General features: G+C 44.0%; 1 protein-coding gene across 4 annotated transcripts in view; it reads left to right on the top strand.

The window, feature by feature from the left end:
* mast1a (microtubule associated serine/threonine kinase 1a) overlaps nt 1-17,374 on the top strand; it is a 79,043-nt gene that overhangs the window by 15,067 nt on the left and 46,602 nt on the right. For 2 of the 4 annotated variants that reach the window (XM_061829379.1, XM_061829377.1), the window contains one exon: nt 12,610-12,638. Coding sequence is in view for 2 of the 4 variants with exons in the window: in XM_061829377.1 (XP_061685361.1) it covers nt 12,610-12,638 (29 nt within the window). In the remaining 2 variants the exon portion in view is untranslated. Of the gene's footprint in view, nt 1-12,606; nt 12,639-17,374 lie in introns of all 4 variants that reach the window. The other 2 variants (XM_061829378.1, XM_061829376.1) reach the window with 1 other exon arrangement.

The following is a 17,374-nucleotide window of genomic DNA, read 5'->3' as shown; positions in this document are numbered from 1 at the left end:
ACCGTCATACGTGTGGCCAGGTTGAAAATTCATGCAAAATGTAAGGTTTGGCATTTTGCTAACCCTTTTACAACATGTCAGAAATGTCATTTTCCGTGATCTTCCAACCTGAACGAACTAAAACTGTATCACACTAGTGAGTAAGAGGCAACTACACAAAAACGTTATCATGTAAGAACACGCATAATACTTAACAATAATCAATTCATGGATGGTTCTGTCCATTGTGTGGTACTGATTGTTGATTAATCGCAACTTGAGGTAAAGTCTACTGTCCAAAAAAGTCAAGACAACATATCAGTTCAGGCCTACATGCAGTGCAATGCCGGCATCAAAAGGGAAGGACATTAACTCATCTTTACAACATTACCCTTCAAAATAAACCTCTTACTTGGTTTTGAAACCTGGGACACGCCCAGGTAGCGAAGACTCTCTGTAACAACCCAGGCTAATCTGACACGCAAAGCTACTGTACTGGATTCTTTTTAGACATGGCTATGGCAGCAACTTCTGACTGGATTTCAGAACGAGCACGGAACCACGAATCAGTCAATAACGGGATATATGTTGAAAGGGAAGACAAAAATGGGTGATTTCACGAAAAATGAACCACAAAGCAGTAAAATATACTTGTGAGCATGGCTTTTTCTACCGCGTTGCCGAGTATTCATACTTGTTTGTTGCGTGCAGTTCGTAACCACAGAAGATCGCACGTGGGCAAGGACCACCTGTAATTTAATATCCATCCATTTTCTTTGCCGCTCATCCTCACGAGGGTCGCGAGGAGTGCCGGAGGCTATGCCAACTGTCAACGAGAAGGAGGCGGGGTACGCCCTGAAATGGTCGCCAGCCAATCGCAGGGCACGTCGAGACAATTAGCCGCACTCACAATCGCACCTGTGGGCAATTTAGAGCGTCCAGTCAATCTTTCATGTTTTTGGGATGTGGGAGGAAAGCGGAGGGCCCACCCGGAGAAAATCCACACAGGCGGGGCCGGCATCGAACCCTGGTCCTCAGAACCGTGACGCCAACGCTTTACCAGCTGAGCCCGCCGTGCCGCCTTGTTATCAAATAATTGATTGTTAATTTTCTCCGATGATGGGCGGCCACCTGTCAAAACGAGTGCATTTTCGACGCTAATTGTGTAAATACATGATTTACTATATTGCATCTTCAGTGGTTTCAATCCATCTTCAGCGACACGCGACAAAAAGGCCGCCGGCCACCCTCGTCCACGGTTCACGACTACATCCCCGTTTCTCACGTCGTCACTGAAGGCGGCGTCGTCGTCGAGCGCTCCGGCCTGACGACCTGAGCCGCCAGCGCGAAAAGCAGCTTTCGTCCACATCTCGTCAATGAAGTAGGTCAGTCGATATTTTTGCACGCTGGCGACTGGCAGAAAACACCGCCGTGAGATTCCTTCAAGGTTTTCCTCGGGCCTGAATTGACTCGAGTAAAGCGGCGCAGGCCCACGGCGTGCAAGTACTGACTGCCTCTTCGCTGCCTCAACGCGTATTAATCTACAGTTAAGGTACTCTGCTGCGTTTTGTTGCCATCTGCTCATCATTGATGAAAGTCAGACATGCCCAATTGGACGACTTCCTGCGCAAATGTTGCCCAGTTGGTAATTAGTGGCTCTCACTGGAGTTTGATTAAAGAATACGAAATACGAAATGTACTGAAAATTGAAGTTGTGCCGTAGCGTGGTTGAAACTTCATCTATTTGCATATCGCAGCCAAAAAGATTGAAGAAGATGTTAGACAAAACAGATTGAAGCCGTCATACAAGCAGAGAATTGTTACTGCGGCAGCGTAACAATCAGGTTTTGGGTCTCAGAAGTATTACGGCCACAGCAAAATAACAATTTGGTCGGAGTCCAGTTGTAGATTATTATTACCAAAAAAATTGGTCAACTGTTGGAACGTTGACGAGACCAAGTTAGAATTCAGAATTTTATGAAGGAAAAAAAGTTTTTTGTGGTTGTGCAAAAATATTATATTATTAATAAAAATCATAAAAAGCCTTAATATGTTGAGGGATATTTACAAGAAAAAAATTATCAGAATAAAGCTGTTACATTAGAAGTATCCAAATAGGACTTTTTACTCAGTTGTCAAGTGACAAATAATAATAATAATCAATGTTTTTTTTTGTCATCCCAAATGTATGAAGAGGTTTGTGTGGTTGTGCAAAAATATTGTTGTATTATTAATAAAAATAATAAAAAGCCTTAATATGACAAGGGATATTTACGAGAAAAAAAATGTGAAAATAAAGCTGTTAAATTACAATTATCCAAATAGGACTTTTTACTGGATGTTGTCAAGTGACAAATAATTAAATCAATGTTTTTTTTGTCATCCCAAAAGTATGAAGAGGTTTGTGTGTTTGTGCAAAAATATTGTTGTATTATTAATAAAAATAATAAAAAGCCTCAATATGACAAGGGATATTTACAAGAAAAAAAATTGTGAAAATAAAGCTGTTAAATTAGAGTTATCCAAATAGGACTTTTTACTGGATGTTGTCAAGTGACAAATAATTAAATCAATGTTTTTTTTTTCCCCACACCAGCTGTGTAAACAATGACGCAATGTTGCAACATTACAAGAAAAAAAAAAAAAAATCATACAAAATTGAAGACGTAATCATGAATATTGTAGAAAGAAAGAAACACGAATCGTTTTTTTTGTCGCATGATTTTATTCTCCTCAATTTTGCCTTTTCCCCTCTTCCGTGTTGCTCTCCTCTTTCCGACATGAGTGAGTCAAGCTTTGTTCTTTATTCTTTTTTTTTTATTTTATTTTTTTACAAGCTTCTGCCCGTACTCGCTCCCTTTGACGAGCGCGCGACTCTGTTGACGTCCGTATGCACAATAGAAAATTGACTCACTCCCACTCGCCCTTCCCGCCGCCGCGGTCGATATCGATATCGAAGACGGAGGAGGTCTAAATGTTGAGGATGTGGCGCGGTTGTCAGGCCCATTAGCGGGACTAATGGTGGTCTAAGAGTGCGTCGCGCCCTCGGGGAGGAAGCAGAAGGGCGGCCTAAAAAGCCCAAAGGCCTCGACTGGGGGGGGGGGGGGGGGATGAAGGCAGTATCGCTGCGGGGTCCGGTAGACCCCATTTAAGTGGCCGTTACGATATCGGGATCCCGACTGAGAGGGTCAATGTAAAAGTAAGGAAAAAAAAAAAAAAGGGGTGGGGGGGGCTGGAACATAGACTTCTCACATAGCAGATGGGCTGAATATTTCGTTTCTTACTGTATGTGGGTTACATGAAGCGGTCTCTGGTCCTGCCTGTGGAGTCAGTCGAGGGCCGTCTCGGTTTTCGAGGGACTGAACGAAATATAAACGGACATAAGCACAAGTAGTTTTTGTTTTTCGTTGATCCTTCCCATGCATTCTCCGAACCGCGACTTGTTTTGTGTGTTTTCCGTGCAAATTGTTTCCTGTAATCAGGACTAAATGCCTGCCTTAGCAATAGGTTGGTATTCTTATTCTTCTTTTCCTGTCGGCTTGTCCCGTGAGGGGTCGCCACAGCATGTCAGGTTTTTCCATCTCGTGCATCTTCCTCTCTCACACCCCGACTGTCCTCATGTCCTCCCCCACGACATCCATCAACCTTCTCTTTGGTCTTCCTGTCTCTCGCTCTCTCTTCCTTGACAGCTCCATCCTCGGACTCTCTCGCCTCTGGACATGTTCAAACCATCAAAGTCTGCTCCCTCGAACCTCGTCTCCAAAACATCCAACTTTGGTTGTCTCTCTAATGAGCTCATTTCTGATCCTATCCAAGCTGCTCACTCCGAGCGAGAACCTCAACATCTTCATTTCCGCCACATCCAGTTCTGCTTCCCGTCCACCATGGCCGGCCTCACCACCGTTTTATAGACTTTGCCCTTCATCCTCGCGGAGACTCTTGTGTCACATAGAACACCAGACACCTTCCGCCAGCCGTTCCACCCCGCTTGGACCAGTTTCTTCACCTCCTTACCACAATCTCCATTGCTCTGTATCGTTGACCCCAAATATTTGAAGTCATCCACCCTCGCCATCTCTCCCCCCCCCTCCACCCCTCTCATTCACGCACATATATTAATGTTCATTCCTCTCCTTTCCAGTGCACGTCTCCATCAATAGGTCGATTTTGGGTTCGGTAAAAGATTGACGAGGTTTCACACTTACGATCGTCGACCGCGACTGCTTTCAGAGCAGCGCGGCAGAGAAAAATCACTGTTGACGCACGGCTCGGCACAGGATAATCCCCGAGGATAAACTTTCAGTGACGTCCCGCAATCGGGCCTGTGCCGACTTTGATCTCGAATTTGGCCGGATTGCCTGAGGCTAACGTCGCGTTTGTCTGCTTTAAGGCTTTGTTGTTGCGCTTGCTTCCTTTTAAGTGGATATTCGGGTTGTTTGGTACTGAGATGAGACATTTCCATCCCGGCTAGTGAAGCGAAGGTTATTGCGGCATCAGTTACGGCGGGCGTCTGGAGCCCACTTTGTACTTGGCTCCGTCGTTCATACATGCAAATGACTGCGTGTGCGCCTCATCGCTGTCGCAGGTACGGAGGAGGCCACGCACACATTGAGAATAATTTGTCCAATATTTTGTTCTGGGCGGTGTGCCCACTTCCAATATGCTAAAGCACACGGGGATAAGAGTCACTCCAGAAGAAGTGGCTCACTTCTGTCACTCACAGCTTTGTTCCGCTTTCCTCAACGTGAACCGCAAACACAAAGGCGGACATCGGCTCTTTGTTTGGAGACGTCGTTTCTGGTGTCACAAAAAGACTTCCGCGTGCGGTCCGAAACGTGGACGTTCCTTTTAAGCGGAAGCGGAGCATCCGCGAACAGGAAGAGAACTGAGTATGCCAATTATTGGTAAAATGGCATTGATGATCGTGATTGCAGAACCTGGAAAGGTTATTGCAGTATTTCATGTTGTAGGTGGTGCAGCGGTACACACGCCTGCTTTTGGTGCGGGCAGCGTGGGATCGATTCCCGCTCAGGGATGGTTTCGATATCTGCCCTGCGACTGACTGGCGACCAGCTCAGGGTGTACTCCGCCTTTCGCCCCAAGCTAGCTGTGATAGGTTCTGGCTTTCCCGTGACGATCGTGAGGATAAGCGGCTTGGATGACTGACGGGTGAATGGATCATGTTATAGGCAGAAATTTTTTTTTTCGCATCCTGTTCCATTGCACTACGTAATCATGACCTGGATCGAACCCGGGACCTCAGAACTGTGAGGCCAACGCTTTCCAGCTGAACCACCGTGCCGCCTCTTTAATTCTAATCATTCATAAATCATGGCTTCAATATTTTTATTTTAATGTGTTGATTGTGTCAACCTTGTAATGGCGGACGCAGTCGGAGCCTCAATCAAAATATATCGGATGTCAATATGGTATTTTCAAAAATGCCGATTTTCATTTTTTTCCTTCAAGCTATTATAATATTTGTAATATGCTCCACGGTATTCCACCTCCACCTCCACACTGTGTCGTACGAACACAAAGCAGCTTAGGGTTTACCTTTCCGAACTGCGTTTGGTGGCAGTTCCCGAGCGGCCCACCTTACAACCCGGGAAACGCAACGAAAACATCGCGTGTTGTCTTTCAAAGCTAATCCGACAGGGAGGCGATAAACGCGCGGGGGCCAAACATCCTGCGAGGGGTCCGAGAAGATTCAAAAGCTGCAAAGTCAATCTTGAAGTCTGCTGGAGCGTTCAAGGGCAGAAGACGCAGCGTGACATTTGCCTTGCAATCAGCTGTCACTTTTTTTTGGCAGCCGAAAAAGAACAGAAGCTTTGATTCTGCCCAGAGCGCCGACGCAAGAAGCTTTTTTTTTTTTTCCTCTTCCCTCCAGATTCCAGTTCGCGGTCGCTACTCCCTCCTCGGGTTAATATAAACGAAGGAGGGGGGGGGGGGGGGGGAACACGCCGGCGGCTTCCGTCATCTGTTCAGCAGAGAAAGTTGTTCAATATTCGAACGTTTTGGACCGGGTCCGCGAGGTGACCGAAGAGCAGATTAATTATTTGGAGCCGTTGCGCGGATGCTCTACATAATGCATCCGCTTTCCCAAAGATGTCCTTGCGCGCGTGGATCTCAAGATTCTTTTCTCGTCTCTACAGAAGCGTCACTTCTTCGCGCTCGTACCAGATTAGTCGAAATTAAATTTTCATTTAGAACAATAAATGATAATCCCAGCCCGGGGGGGAGAATTTTGATATTTTCTCAAATTGTGCCCCCACCCTCACTTTAACGGTCATCGTGGCTCGATTCATCGTGAGGTGTTTTGTCCAGTGAAGTAAAGACCAGCGGCTCATATTTGATGCATTAATCCATCAGTCATACTTTAGAGTTTAAAAAATTTTTTTTCACAGTCATACTGCTCAACATTTGGATGTTGCAGGGAAGCGATTTTATCTGATTTATTGACTTTCTTTTTTCCTTTTGTGGCGAAACGCGGAAAGGACGAGAAGGATCAATGGTAACGACCGTGACTCCAGGCAGAAAAATGGAAAATAAACAAGGCGGTTTGCAGACCGGTTTTGTCGTAAACGTCACGCGTGTGACGCTCGCATCCGTCTGAACTCTAGTTGGACTGAATGCAAAATAACCAAAATTGAAAATGGCCGTCTCGGAGCTCGGAGACCCATTTTGTGTTCACAGAAGATTAAAAAAAAAAGAGGCTAAAGATGTCCGTCTTGGTCACCCGACTGAAAACTGTTCATTGAGGCGGAATTATGAATCCCAAATGAGTTCTAGTTTGTCTTTGCCTGGATGTTGTGCAGCATGTCCTGGCCAGAACTCGGTGGGACTCATAATAACAAACGGGATTTTGCCATTTATGGGAGAAATTCCGTTTTTTTTTTTTTTTTTTTTTACATTGCATTGATTAAAAAAAAAAATATTCTCCATATTTCTGCAATATTCCGACCGTAAGCCGTGCCAGAATCCACACTGGTTCATTTTCAAGCGAGGTAGAAGATTAGGTACGCGTCAGTTGATTGGTCGAATGTGTTCCTCCTGACCAATGAAAACGCTTGTTGTATACGAGGCGGTTCATGGGGCCATTTTCAAGTGAACAAAATGGCGGTGCGCAAGAGGAAAGACGCCTCTCGAGTGAAAGAAATTGATAGAAAATGTCAAAAATAAGTCCCGATGGGATTGGATGGAACGAGAAATCGGCGGTACCGTTGGACAGAAGGAAGTTGCCACTCTGTTAAGCGACCTCATTCGCAAAATCGATTGACTGAACGACAAAAACGCGTCAAACAACTAAAAGCGCCGAAAACGAACTTTTCCATAGCTGCCACGTTCGGATGTCAACCCAAGGCCGACAACCAACCCCAGTCGCAGACCGTGACAGTTCAGAAGCAATTACTTGTAAAAAAAATGTCCGTATTATTTACTTGACGTTAGTAATTGTTGTCAGATTCATGCGTTTCAACCATTTACAAAAACAAGAAATTCAAATGTTTTTGAATGGATACGATATACACCCTCGCATGCCAAATCTGAATTCAATTTAGTCGTTTACTTAGTTAATTTTTTGGCGTAAAGGTGTGCACCTAAATAATGAACAGAATAGCACTTATTTATAGATATACCAGATATATTTAATTCATAATACCGTTTATGAAATTTGCACGTTAAAATTGGTGATCATCCTTTGATCGTGCTTGCAGCCCCCCCGAGCTATTTTTCAGTCTTTTTTCATTCAGTCAAATCACGTCCGTAATAAGTCTCAACTCCTCTCTCAGTGCAGCAGTGCGGCAGTAATACTAGTCGTTCGACACAGAGGATAAAGAACATGACTGCGACTGCTGCTGTATTGTCCGATGCTAATTCGTATTAGCATTGAGCTTGCGGGGCCTGTCTTTATGCAGTTGTTTGGTCGTTTCAAAATAAAAACAAACCTCCTGGCTGCACACAAAGAGGGATCGGGTGTCGGGGTTCTCTCCATTAGCCGTCCCCGACACCCCAAATCGGCGTCTGAGTCACCCCGGCCGGCTAAGCTTACTTCCTCTTGATGATGTTACTCGTTAGCCATCCCAGGGAAAAAGCGGCCCCGTGATGGGTGAAGTCATTCTCTTTGAAAGAAAATATCGAAGTGACGGCCGTCCCACGAGAGCGCCAGCGCACGGGCCCAGACGTCCCATCTGTCGACTGGAGCCTTTTCATGACGTCAACGGCATAATTATTGCATGTAAAATGAAGGAAAAATTGCGTTTGTGTTGCTATCAAACATGATTAAATCATGCTTTTAAAAAAGGACATTTCTGCGATGCTGCGACGAATACAAAGAAAGTGAAGAGGGATCATGTAACACCAGAGTGGTCCTGGTTTATCAACGACAACGCTGTACTTCAGGAATTTGCTAATCCGGGGTTGCCATGGCAATAGCACAAATGCTCGTCTCCTAATCACAAAAGATTTGTCGCTTTAAATGACATCAAAATGAATGTCACTTCAAAACGGGCCTTCAAATAAAGATTTGTGAAGTGTGGAGGAGGCAAGTCTTTGTGATTTGAGCACTCTCAAATCTCCACAGTCGAGCACGAAAAATCACGCGCGTAGAAATGCGTAGATATTGAAAGACGTCGCTTATTTTGTGTAGTTTTGACCGAGGATCCCTCAAAGCTGCGCCACTGCGCAATTGCGCACTTGTCGCACACTCTCAGCGCACATGAAAAGCGATCCGAATGCGATTTAACACGGAAGCACACGGTCTCTACTTCTACTTCCGAGTTTACCTGACACCGCCCCCCTGCGCTCTTAAAGGGGTACACTCACAATTACAAACGGAACACACACCCGCGACTTTATATCTGCGGGCATGACTGACCGGACCCATACATTTTTCAAATGTGAGTGACAGGGAGTTGACAGAGCTGCTCTTCTATAAGAATGAGGCGTTCAAATGAGGTCGAAGCACTTATCTGCAGGTCAAACATCTACGTATTGATACGCTGCCGTCGATATGATTGACGCGTTCAGTTTATGTTGACGAGCCGTGTGGCCGACCGACAGACCTTCATCGGTTTCCGTTTCAACGAGCCACGATTGTTTCATTGACGGAGGGCAAATCGGCACCTGCAAAATAAAAGACGTCCCGACCGCTTCGTGAAAAGTGTGCAGTCGTACTTTCCGATATGATACATCTTTTGTTGAAATGAAGCGCGCACAGACAGCTTTTGTTGTCGTGAATAATCAAAGCAATCATCTCAGACAACAACAGATGGCTCTGTTTGTTGCTAGTGTTGCTTTTTGCCTCTCGGAAATTGTTCCAAAGTTCAAAACGTTGATCTATTACACATTTTGATCATCCTAGTGCTTCCACTTTCTGCGCTAGTTGTGTTTCAGTTACGCTGAATTGTGGAACTGAGGCTGTCATTTATTGTTTTTACATGTTCATATCAACAATTAATTTACCAAAACGTTTCTTCTTTGATCTAACATGACGCAAATTGTTCCAAAGTTCAAACAAATTGTTAAAATTGACCCGCAATAAGAGATTAAATTCCAGTTTCGAGGTTCTAATACACACTGGATGTCAAAAGTCTACACACCCCTATTCAAATACCAGCTTTCCATGAAATTAATTTATAATTTCAAATGTTTTTGTCACTGCGAATGTAACCTACCGGTTCAATCCGTACAAGGAAATAAACGTCTAAAATTATTTTGTCATGTATTGGTTATGACTGAGTTTTACGGGGTTACGTTGTGTTTCAGTTACGCTGAATTGTGAAACTGAGACTGTCATTTATTGTTTTTGCATGTTTCATATCACAATCAACAATTAATTTACCAAAACGTTTCTTCTTCTTTTATCTAACATGGCGCAAATTGTTCCAAAGTTCAAAAAATTGTTAAAATTGACCTGCAATAAGAGATTAAATTCAAGTTTCGACGTTCTAATGTACACTGGATGTCAAAAGTCTACACACCCCTGTTCAAATACCAGTTTTTCATGAAATTCATTTATAATTTGAAATGTTTTTGAATCTGAACTACTGGTACAATCTGCATAGGGAAATAAACATCTAAGATGATTCTGTTTTGTATTGATTATGACTGAGTTTTACAGGGTTATGTTGTGTTTCAGTTACGCTGAATTGTGAAACTGAGACTGTCATTTATTGTTTTTGCATGTTTCATATCACAATCAACAATTAATTTACCAAAACGTTTCTTCTTCTTTTATCTAACATGGCGCAAATTGTTCCAAAGTTCAAAAAATTGTTAAAATTGACCTGCAATAAGAGATTAAATTCAAGTTTCGACGTTCTAATGTACACTGGATGTCAAAAGTCTACACACCCCTGTTCAAATACCAGTTTTTCATGAAATTCATTTATAATTTGAAATGTTTTTGAATCTGAACTACTGGTACAATCTGCATAGGGAAATAAACATCTAAGATGATTCTGTTTTGTATTGATTATGACTGAGTTTTACAGGGTTATGTTGTGTTTCAGTTACGCTGAATTGTGAAACTGAGACTGTCATTTATTGTTTTTGCATGTTTCATATCACAATCAACAATTAATTTACCAAAACGTTTCTTCTTCTTTTATCTAACATGGCGCAAATTGTTCCAAAGTTCAAAAAATTGTTAAAATTGACCTGCAATAAGAGATTAAATTCAAGTTTCGACGTTGTAATGTACACTGGATGTCAAAAGTCTACACACCCCTGTTCAAATACCAGTTTTTCATGAAATTCATTTATAATTTGAAATGTTTTTGAATCTGAACTACTGGTACAATCTGCATAGGGAAATAAACATCTAAGGTGATTTTGTTTTGTATTGATTATGACTGAGTTTTACAGGGTTATGTTGCTACAATTACTGTCAAACTAATCACTTCCTGGTAAAAAAATATTGGAAATGAAATGTCGTAAAAGAGAGAATCAGAATTATGTTACGATTGTCTCAATCCCGGCGATACTCATCTGTCGCTTTTGCGGTCTGTAGCTTTGCGAAGTGCTTCTGATTGCAATGTTTATTCATGATCCGGGGGCCCTTCGGGCTGCGGTTGTTTGATATGGCGGGGTGGGGGTGGGGGGGGGGGTGGGGGGTGTCGCGGATGCTGCCAAACTGAAAACTGGTTGAGTTTGGTTCTGCAGGCGCGTTAGTGAGACTGTTTTGATGCGAGAGCTCCAGCTGTCAAGTCGCGTTTCATCAGCCCGCCTTTGTTGCTGCCTTTTGGAACGCAAAAGTTTGCATTACAAAGACAAAGAGAAGGGAAATGAATCGACGACAGCCCCCATGATTGGACGGGAGAGTATTTTGCTATCGGGAGGTCACAAATTCTGTTGATTTCCCACATCTGACCTTAACGTGGTTAGCCTGAGCAGATTTATCGGATAATCCGGCAAGAGATACTGTTTGCGCGTAAGACGATCGCTCCGACGCGGAGTCTAATAGACTCAAATTGGCAACGGATGGCGCAACAAGCGCAGCGGAGAGGGCGCGTCCCTACATGATCTTAATCACATCGGCGTCCCGTCGTCATAAAAAAAAAAAAAAAAAAAGCAGAAAGCGTTTTAAAATTGACTTTTGCTCTCGTGGACCCGGCGTTTCCTGTCACTCCGAAAGCCCCCCCCGGGCATCGACGAGATCGCTCGTCGCGCCGCTCATCGGATTAGCGCTGTAATCGCAAACCTGGCCGCGGCCGACGTTACGGCTATCGACTCGGACGCGCTTGCTTTTATTTGATCACGTCGGCGTCTGTTCAGAGAGCTAATAGTGCTTGCCTCAAAGGAGAAGTCCACGTTTATGAATAGATCTTGCTGAGAAGAAAAAGTGAAATATGGTATTGTCCATAACGAGTGATGCAGAGGCTTTTCTGATTCTTTTTTTTTTTTTTTTTCATTTATCCATCCATCCATCCATCCATCCATCCATTTTCTTTGCCGCTTATCCTCAGAAGGGTCGCAGGGCATGCTGGAGCCTATCCCAGCTGTCAACGGGCAGGGTGCACCCTGAACTGGTCGCCAGTCAATCGCAGGGCCCATCGAGACAAACAGCCGCACTCAGAATCACACCTAGGGGCAATTGGGAGTGTCCCATGAATGTTGCATGTTTTCAGGTTGTGGGAGGAAACCGGAGTACATGCAAATTCCACACAGGCGGGTCCAGGATCGAACCTAGGACCTCAGAACTACGAAGCCAACACTTCCCCGCTGAACCACCGTTCCGCCGTTTCTTCACTTATTCCAACTCTATTTTTTTTTTTTTTAAAAACAACCATATTGTTTCTGACACCGGGTAACTTTGAACCAGGACAATCCCGCAATGCCCTGCTCGAGTGCACTCTGCTGACCTGAGGTTGGGGGTTCGAGGCCAGTGGTGGCCAGCTCGAAACGACTGTGCAGCGTGCCGTTTGTTAAATATTTCGGGATAATTGCTCGACTCGGCTTGTCCTTAAACGAGCCGGCGAATGAAGGAATGCGGCCCTTTAACACACCTCAATCATCTGAAAGCGTTTTATCAACGCTGACACTGTAACTAATTGTGTTTCGAAATGGAACAAAATCATCTAATTGGATCTTTGTTTTTTTTTCTCCCCCCCTTGTGTTTGTCGCCAGAAGGATCTTCCACTGCCACGGAAAAGCAGCAGGTACGTCCTTTTGTTGTGATTTGCACACTCAAATGAGTATTTTCTTTTCCTTTTTTTTTTCCTTTCCTTTTTTTTTTTTACACGACACAATGGATGCTAATGATTAGATTAGATTTTCCATTTTTTTGTCACTGCACGGGTCGTTTTTGCAACAGCAGCTCTGGTAATTCAAGTGCAAATGAACCGGCGGGGGCATGGCGGGTTCTTTATTTAGATGTCATCCACTGGAGGACCACAAGGACCCTCGCTTAGCCACTTGTGGTTCCCGATGTGCCATTTTCGTCTTACAACGTGTTCATTATTCAATTTGTTGGTCATTTTGCACACCTGTGATTGTTGAAGTTACAAATATGGAGTCGTAATTTCATGTGTGACTGGATATAGCAGATAAAATAGTAGCACACGTGTAGGGTAAATTTTAATAATTGTTATGGTTTTGCTTCAGAATCACTAATCAGCATAGCTGACATTTCTACAGTTTATCTTTCCTAATGACTTCAAATTGAAATTATGTTAATTATTACTTCATAGAGCCAACGTGGAAATTTGGAAAGTAGTTAGGGAGCCGTGTTATATTACGGCGCACGCTTTTACATTTTTTTTTTTAATTTAAATGAAAGGATTAGGGAACGCCGCCTGAAAATGTCACATTTAAAACCAGAGATTAACTCTCCACGACAGTCTGGCAAAACAGCACTTACGGCGGTAGAGATGTCGTCCCCACGCAGGTGGATTTCGTCATTTGAATTCCAAATACCTGCAACCGAAGTGACGATACGATGCCGACTGAGCTGATTAAAGCGCCTCCGAAAGACGCGTGGGAAAAACGGAGATGAAAGCCGCTGTGGTCGAACCCACCGAGTCGAAGGCTTCAAAAAAAAAAAAAAAGGCTACAATTTGGAGGTGAAGTCAAATTCTCTTGAAGCACAGGATTAACTTCTTTGTTTGCATTTTCTTTTTCTTTTTTTTTATGTGCTGCCAACGCAGTAAGGTACCAATCAGTGATGGCTGAGAAGGAAAACGTGTTGATAAACAGAACCAGAAATGTTACTTATTGGAGTGTAGGGAAGTGGTACGTGGTTCTTTTCCTTTATTTCAAAATGGTGGGGGTGGGGGGGGGGGAGTGCATTCTAAATTCCCACCAAAATTAGAACTGGGTCAGCATTGGTTACAGATCATATTCGACCTTCTCCAAATTGCAACTCATTTTCTCCACGTGCGCGCGTCTCTGTCCGCGGTGCTGAAATTGTCGGAGTCTACTCGTCGCTGAGGGACGGATTGAAATTCGCTAGATTGCAGCCTCAAAAATTCAAACTCCAATCTTTTGTCTGCTGACTTGAAAAAACAAAGCCGAATGTGTGCGTGGAGAGGAGGGAGGGGGCAAAATCCCTTGAATATGCTTATCATTTGGGGTGTGGAAATCCATTTTTTTTTCCCTTGAAATTGTTGTCGCTCACAGGCATGAATACATTTTATTCCTACTCCGATTTGATCCGTCTGCTTATCATGTAAACCGGAGAGGCAATTGAGGATGTGTGACTATAATTCATGGCTAAATACTTTTTGTGTGTGTGTGTGTGTGTGTTATTTAATTGTCTTCGTATTCTGCGTACAGCTCGAGGGCAGGGGTGGTCGCTGGCAACAAGAGAGCCCGTCCCCGCACACACTGTGCATTTCAATGCCTGACTAATTACCCGCGCACTTCACTTTTCCACCGCCCCGATCGTCGAGCGCACCCGCACGCGCGTTTGTGTCCTTGGCGCACCGCGGCCTTTGACCCGCAGCATATGTCGCAGCGGGAGATAAGCGAGAAGAAGCGTACGTGGAGCTCAAGTGTCACTTTATTGCAGCGTGAGCCACACTCGTGCAAATATCGATTGGGGGGGGGGGGGGTAATCCTGAATCACGTCATGCCACTCGGCCGTCCTTATAGCGCCACCGTCTGCCGCCGTCTTTTCTCCGCCATGTATACTTCATCCATTCCTACTCCCAACATTGGAGACGACATCCAATATTCAATTAGTGCACTCGGCAGCTCGACAACGTTTGCCGGGTTTGTTTAAGTTTTGGAAGGAAGAGGCAGCGCGCCGTGTGTACGCAGTGTGTATACATGTGTGTGTGTGCACAGCTCAAACATTCACACAATAACGACGCCTCCTCTAGTGCAGCACCGCCGAGCCGCTCCTGTGACGTCTTCGACGGCGGAGCTCATCCGGTCTGACGTTTTCCTTGGGGGGGGGGGGGGGGAGTGGTAGTGCTGGCAAAAGATTCCTTTCTTTCAAGCACTCGTATGAGATTATTATTTTTCTGCTCCTGGGCTGCTCCTATAGTTGGGCTGTCTAGTTTACTTCCTTTGGCGACAAACATGCAGTGATAAACACATCGCGACAAAAATGTGTTGCGAAAATGTACAAAACATATGAAAGTACAAGAAAATCTACTTTAGAAGGTCAGGGGCAAAATAGGAAGCCTTCTGACTAGTCCACCAATAGAGACTCGAGATTCTGTCACATTTATTAGCAGCTACTGAAGTACCGTACTTTCCGGACTATAAGCCACGACTTTTGTCACACGTTTTCAGCCCTGCGGCTTATACAGTGACGCCTCGGTTCTCGACCACGATCCGTTCCAGAAAACGGCTCGAGAAGTGATTTGTTCGAAAACCGAATCGATGATTCCCATTACAATGAATGGAAAAAGTAATAATGCGTTCCAAGCCTACAAAATTGGGCTTTTTACTGCATTTTTTTTTAGCTTTTCCTGATGATAAACTGCACAGTAGAAATAAATGTATAGTTTAAATACTTTATACAATAAAATAATTTAAGAAACAAACACCCATTTTGATTCAAATGTATGCTTTAGTAGTAGCTAGGCTGGGAGTCCATTGCCGTATCTGTAGCGACTCGTCCCCCAGCCTTGTAAACTTTTTTTTTTTTTTTTAAAAACAAAAGTTCAGAATAACTTTAAACAAGCAACTTGCCTTCTTTGAAGCCGTGATTGGGGGTTAATACAGTCGTCCTCGATAAGAAGAAAAACAACAGTCACGACCGGGACACGTCTGTGTACAGAGGCTGCGTTATACACCATGACAAAAGTGCGCTGGTTGCGCTGCCTGCTTTATGTGATTTCCGTTTTTTTTTCGGAGGGTGTTCAAATTGACAATAGCAAAACGCGTCGTGGGTGGGTCAGCTACTTGCTTATTTCCAGGTTTTTTCGTCGGCGTGGAAATTCACAACAAAGCACGTCGTGGGTCAACTGGTCTGGCCGTTCGCAATATGTTATTTCCGGGTTTTCTCGGGGCGTTCGAGTACCGATTTTCGCTCGAAAAAAGAAGCAAAAAAATCTCGAAATTTTCAATCGAAAACCGATTTGTTGGAAAACGAGGCTTTACTGTACAATGGTGCGGCTACTTTACGGAATTTTTCTCACGGCCGCCAGCGGCGCTCGAGCAGAAAAGGTAAGAGTGAGACCGGTGGAATGTATGTGTCGAGGAGGACGCAAGTTTAATGGAACTTTGCGCTTTGTGCGTGAATGAAATGAGCGTGAAAATAAATGGAAATGGAAAATACAAGAAGAAATGGATATGACGCAGCTTTCAAGTTAAAAGCTATCGCGCTGGCCAATAAGGAAGGGAACAGAGGTGCTGCACATAAATGAATCGATGGTGAGATGCTGGAAGAACTGGAGCAACTCCAGCTTTCAGATAAATATCTCATGTTTCAATGTGGGCACATGCGGCTTATGTATGTACAAAATGTTTTTTTCCTTTAAAAATGTACCGGCTGAGACTTATCATCAGGTGCACGCTTATTGAAATTGTTGCTTTAAGTGGATAGGACAACATCATTCTGATTTACAGGAATTGTCTGATGGTCTTGTACGTTTAAAGCTAAAATGATTCATAGCTGGAGAGAATGAATTTTGAATCTCCTGGTGTGGGGCGGGCGGCCCCACAGCTCTGAGGACCCGGGTTTTGATCCCGGACCCGCCTGTCTGGAGTTTGCACGTTCTCCCCTCTCTAAACACTCTAAATTGCCACTAGGTGTGATTGTGAGTGTGGCTGTTTGTCTCTATGTGGCCTGCGATTGGCTGGCGACTAGTTCAGGGTGTACGCCGCTTCCTCCCCGTTGACAGCTGGGATAGGCTCCAGCGCTCCCCGTGACCCTCGTGAGGATAAGCAGCAAAGAAAATGGATGGATGGTGTGGAGCGGCACTATAGCAACATTTCTTATGCTGAACTGAACGAGTCAGTGAACACAAGGTTGAACGTTTTTGATTTTTTTTTTTTTTTTCTTGTCACAGTTAAGCAGTTATGCCAGCAGCGTTGTGCTTTTTCGTCCTGTTCTTTTCTAATTTTAACTTAGGGGGAGATCGAAGTGCACTTATGTATGAAAAGTTCCAAATGGTAGCCAGCGCTAGCCAAAAAGCTTCAGGTTTCTCCCCCCCCAAAAAATCAATAAAAGCTTTGAGTGAACACGTGAACTTTATTTGGGATTAATAACAGGAACTTTAAATGGTGGCAGTCGTGTGCTGACTCCCATTTAACATTTTGCGTTTGAGTGCCATGATGGCGATGCGCGACGTTCTTATTTATTTACAGAGATTCTGGACCTTTCTCCAAAAGTCTTTCACATTGTTTTCATTAATTGTACAAAAGGTCTTTTAATTGCGGTGTCACGTGGTGGTAATAATAATAAATAGTAATAATAATGCATACCATCTTTCAGGTGCTT

The sequence above is a fragment of the Syngnathoides biaculeatus genome, chromosome 9 (assembly GCF_019802595.1).
Source record: "Syngnathoides biaculeatus isolate LvHL_M chromosome 9, ASM1980259v1, whole genome shotgun sequence".
NCBI lineage: Eukaryota > Metazoa > Chordata > Actinopteri > Syngnathiformes > Syngnathidae > Syngnathoides > Syngnathoides biaculeatus.
The sequence above is the reverse complement of the archived record's forward strand: the minus strand, read 5'-3'. Positions and strand labels throughout refer to the sequence as shown.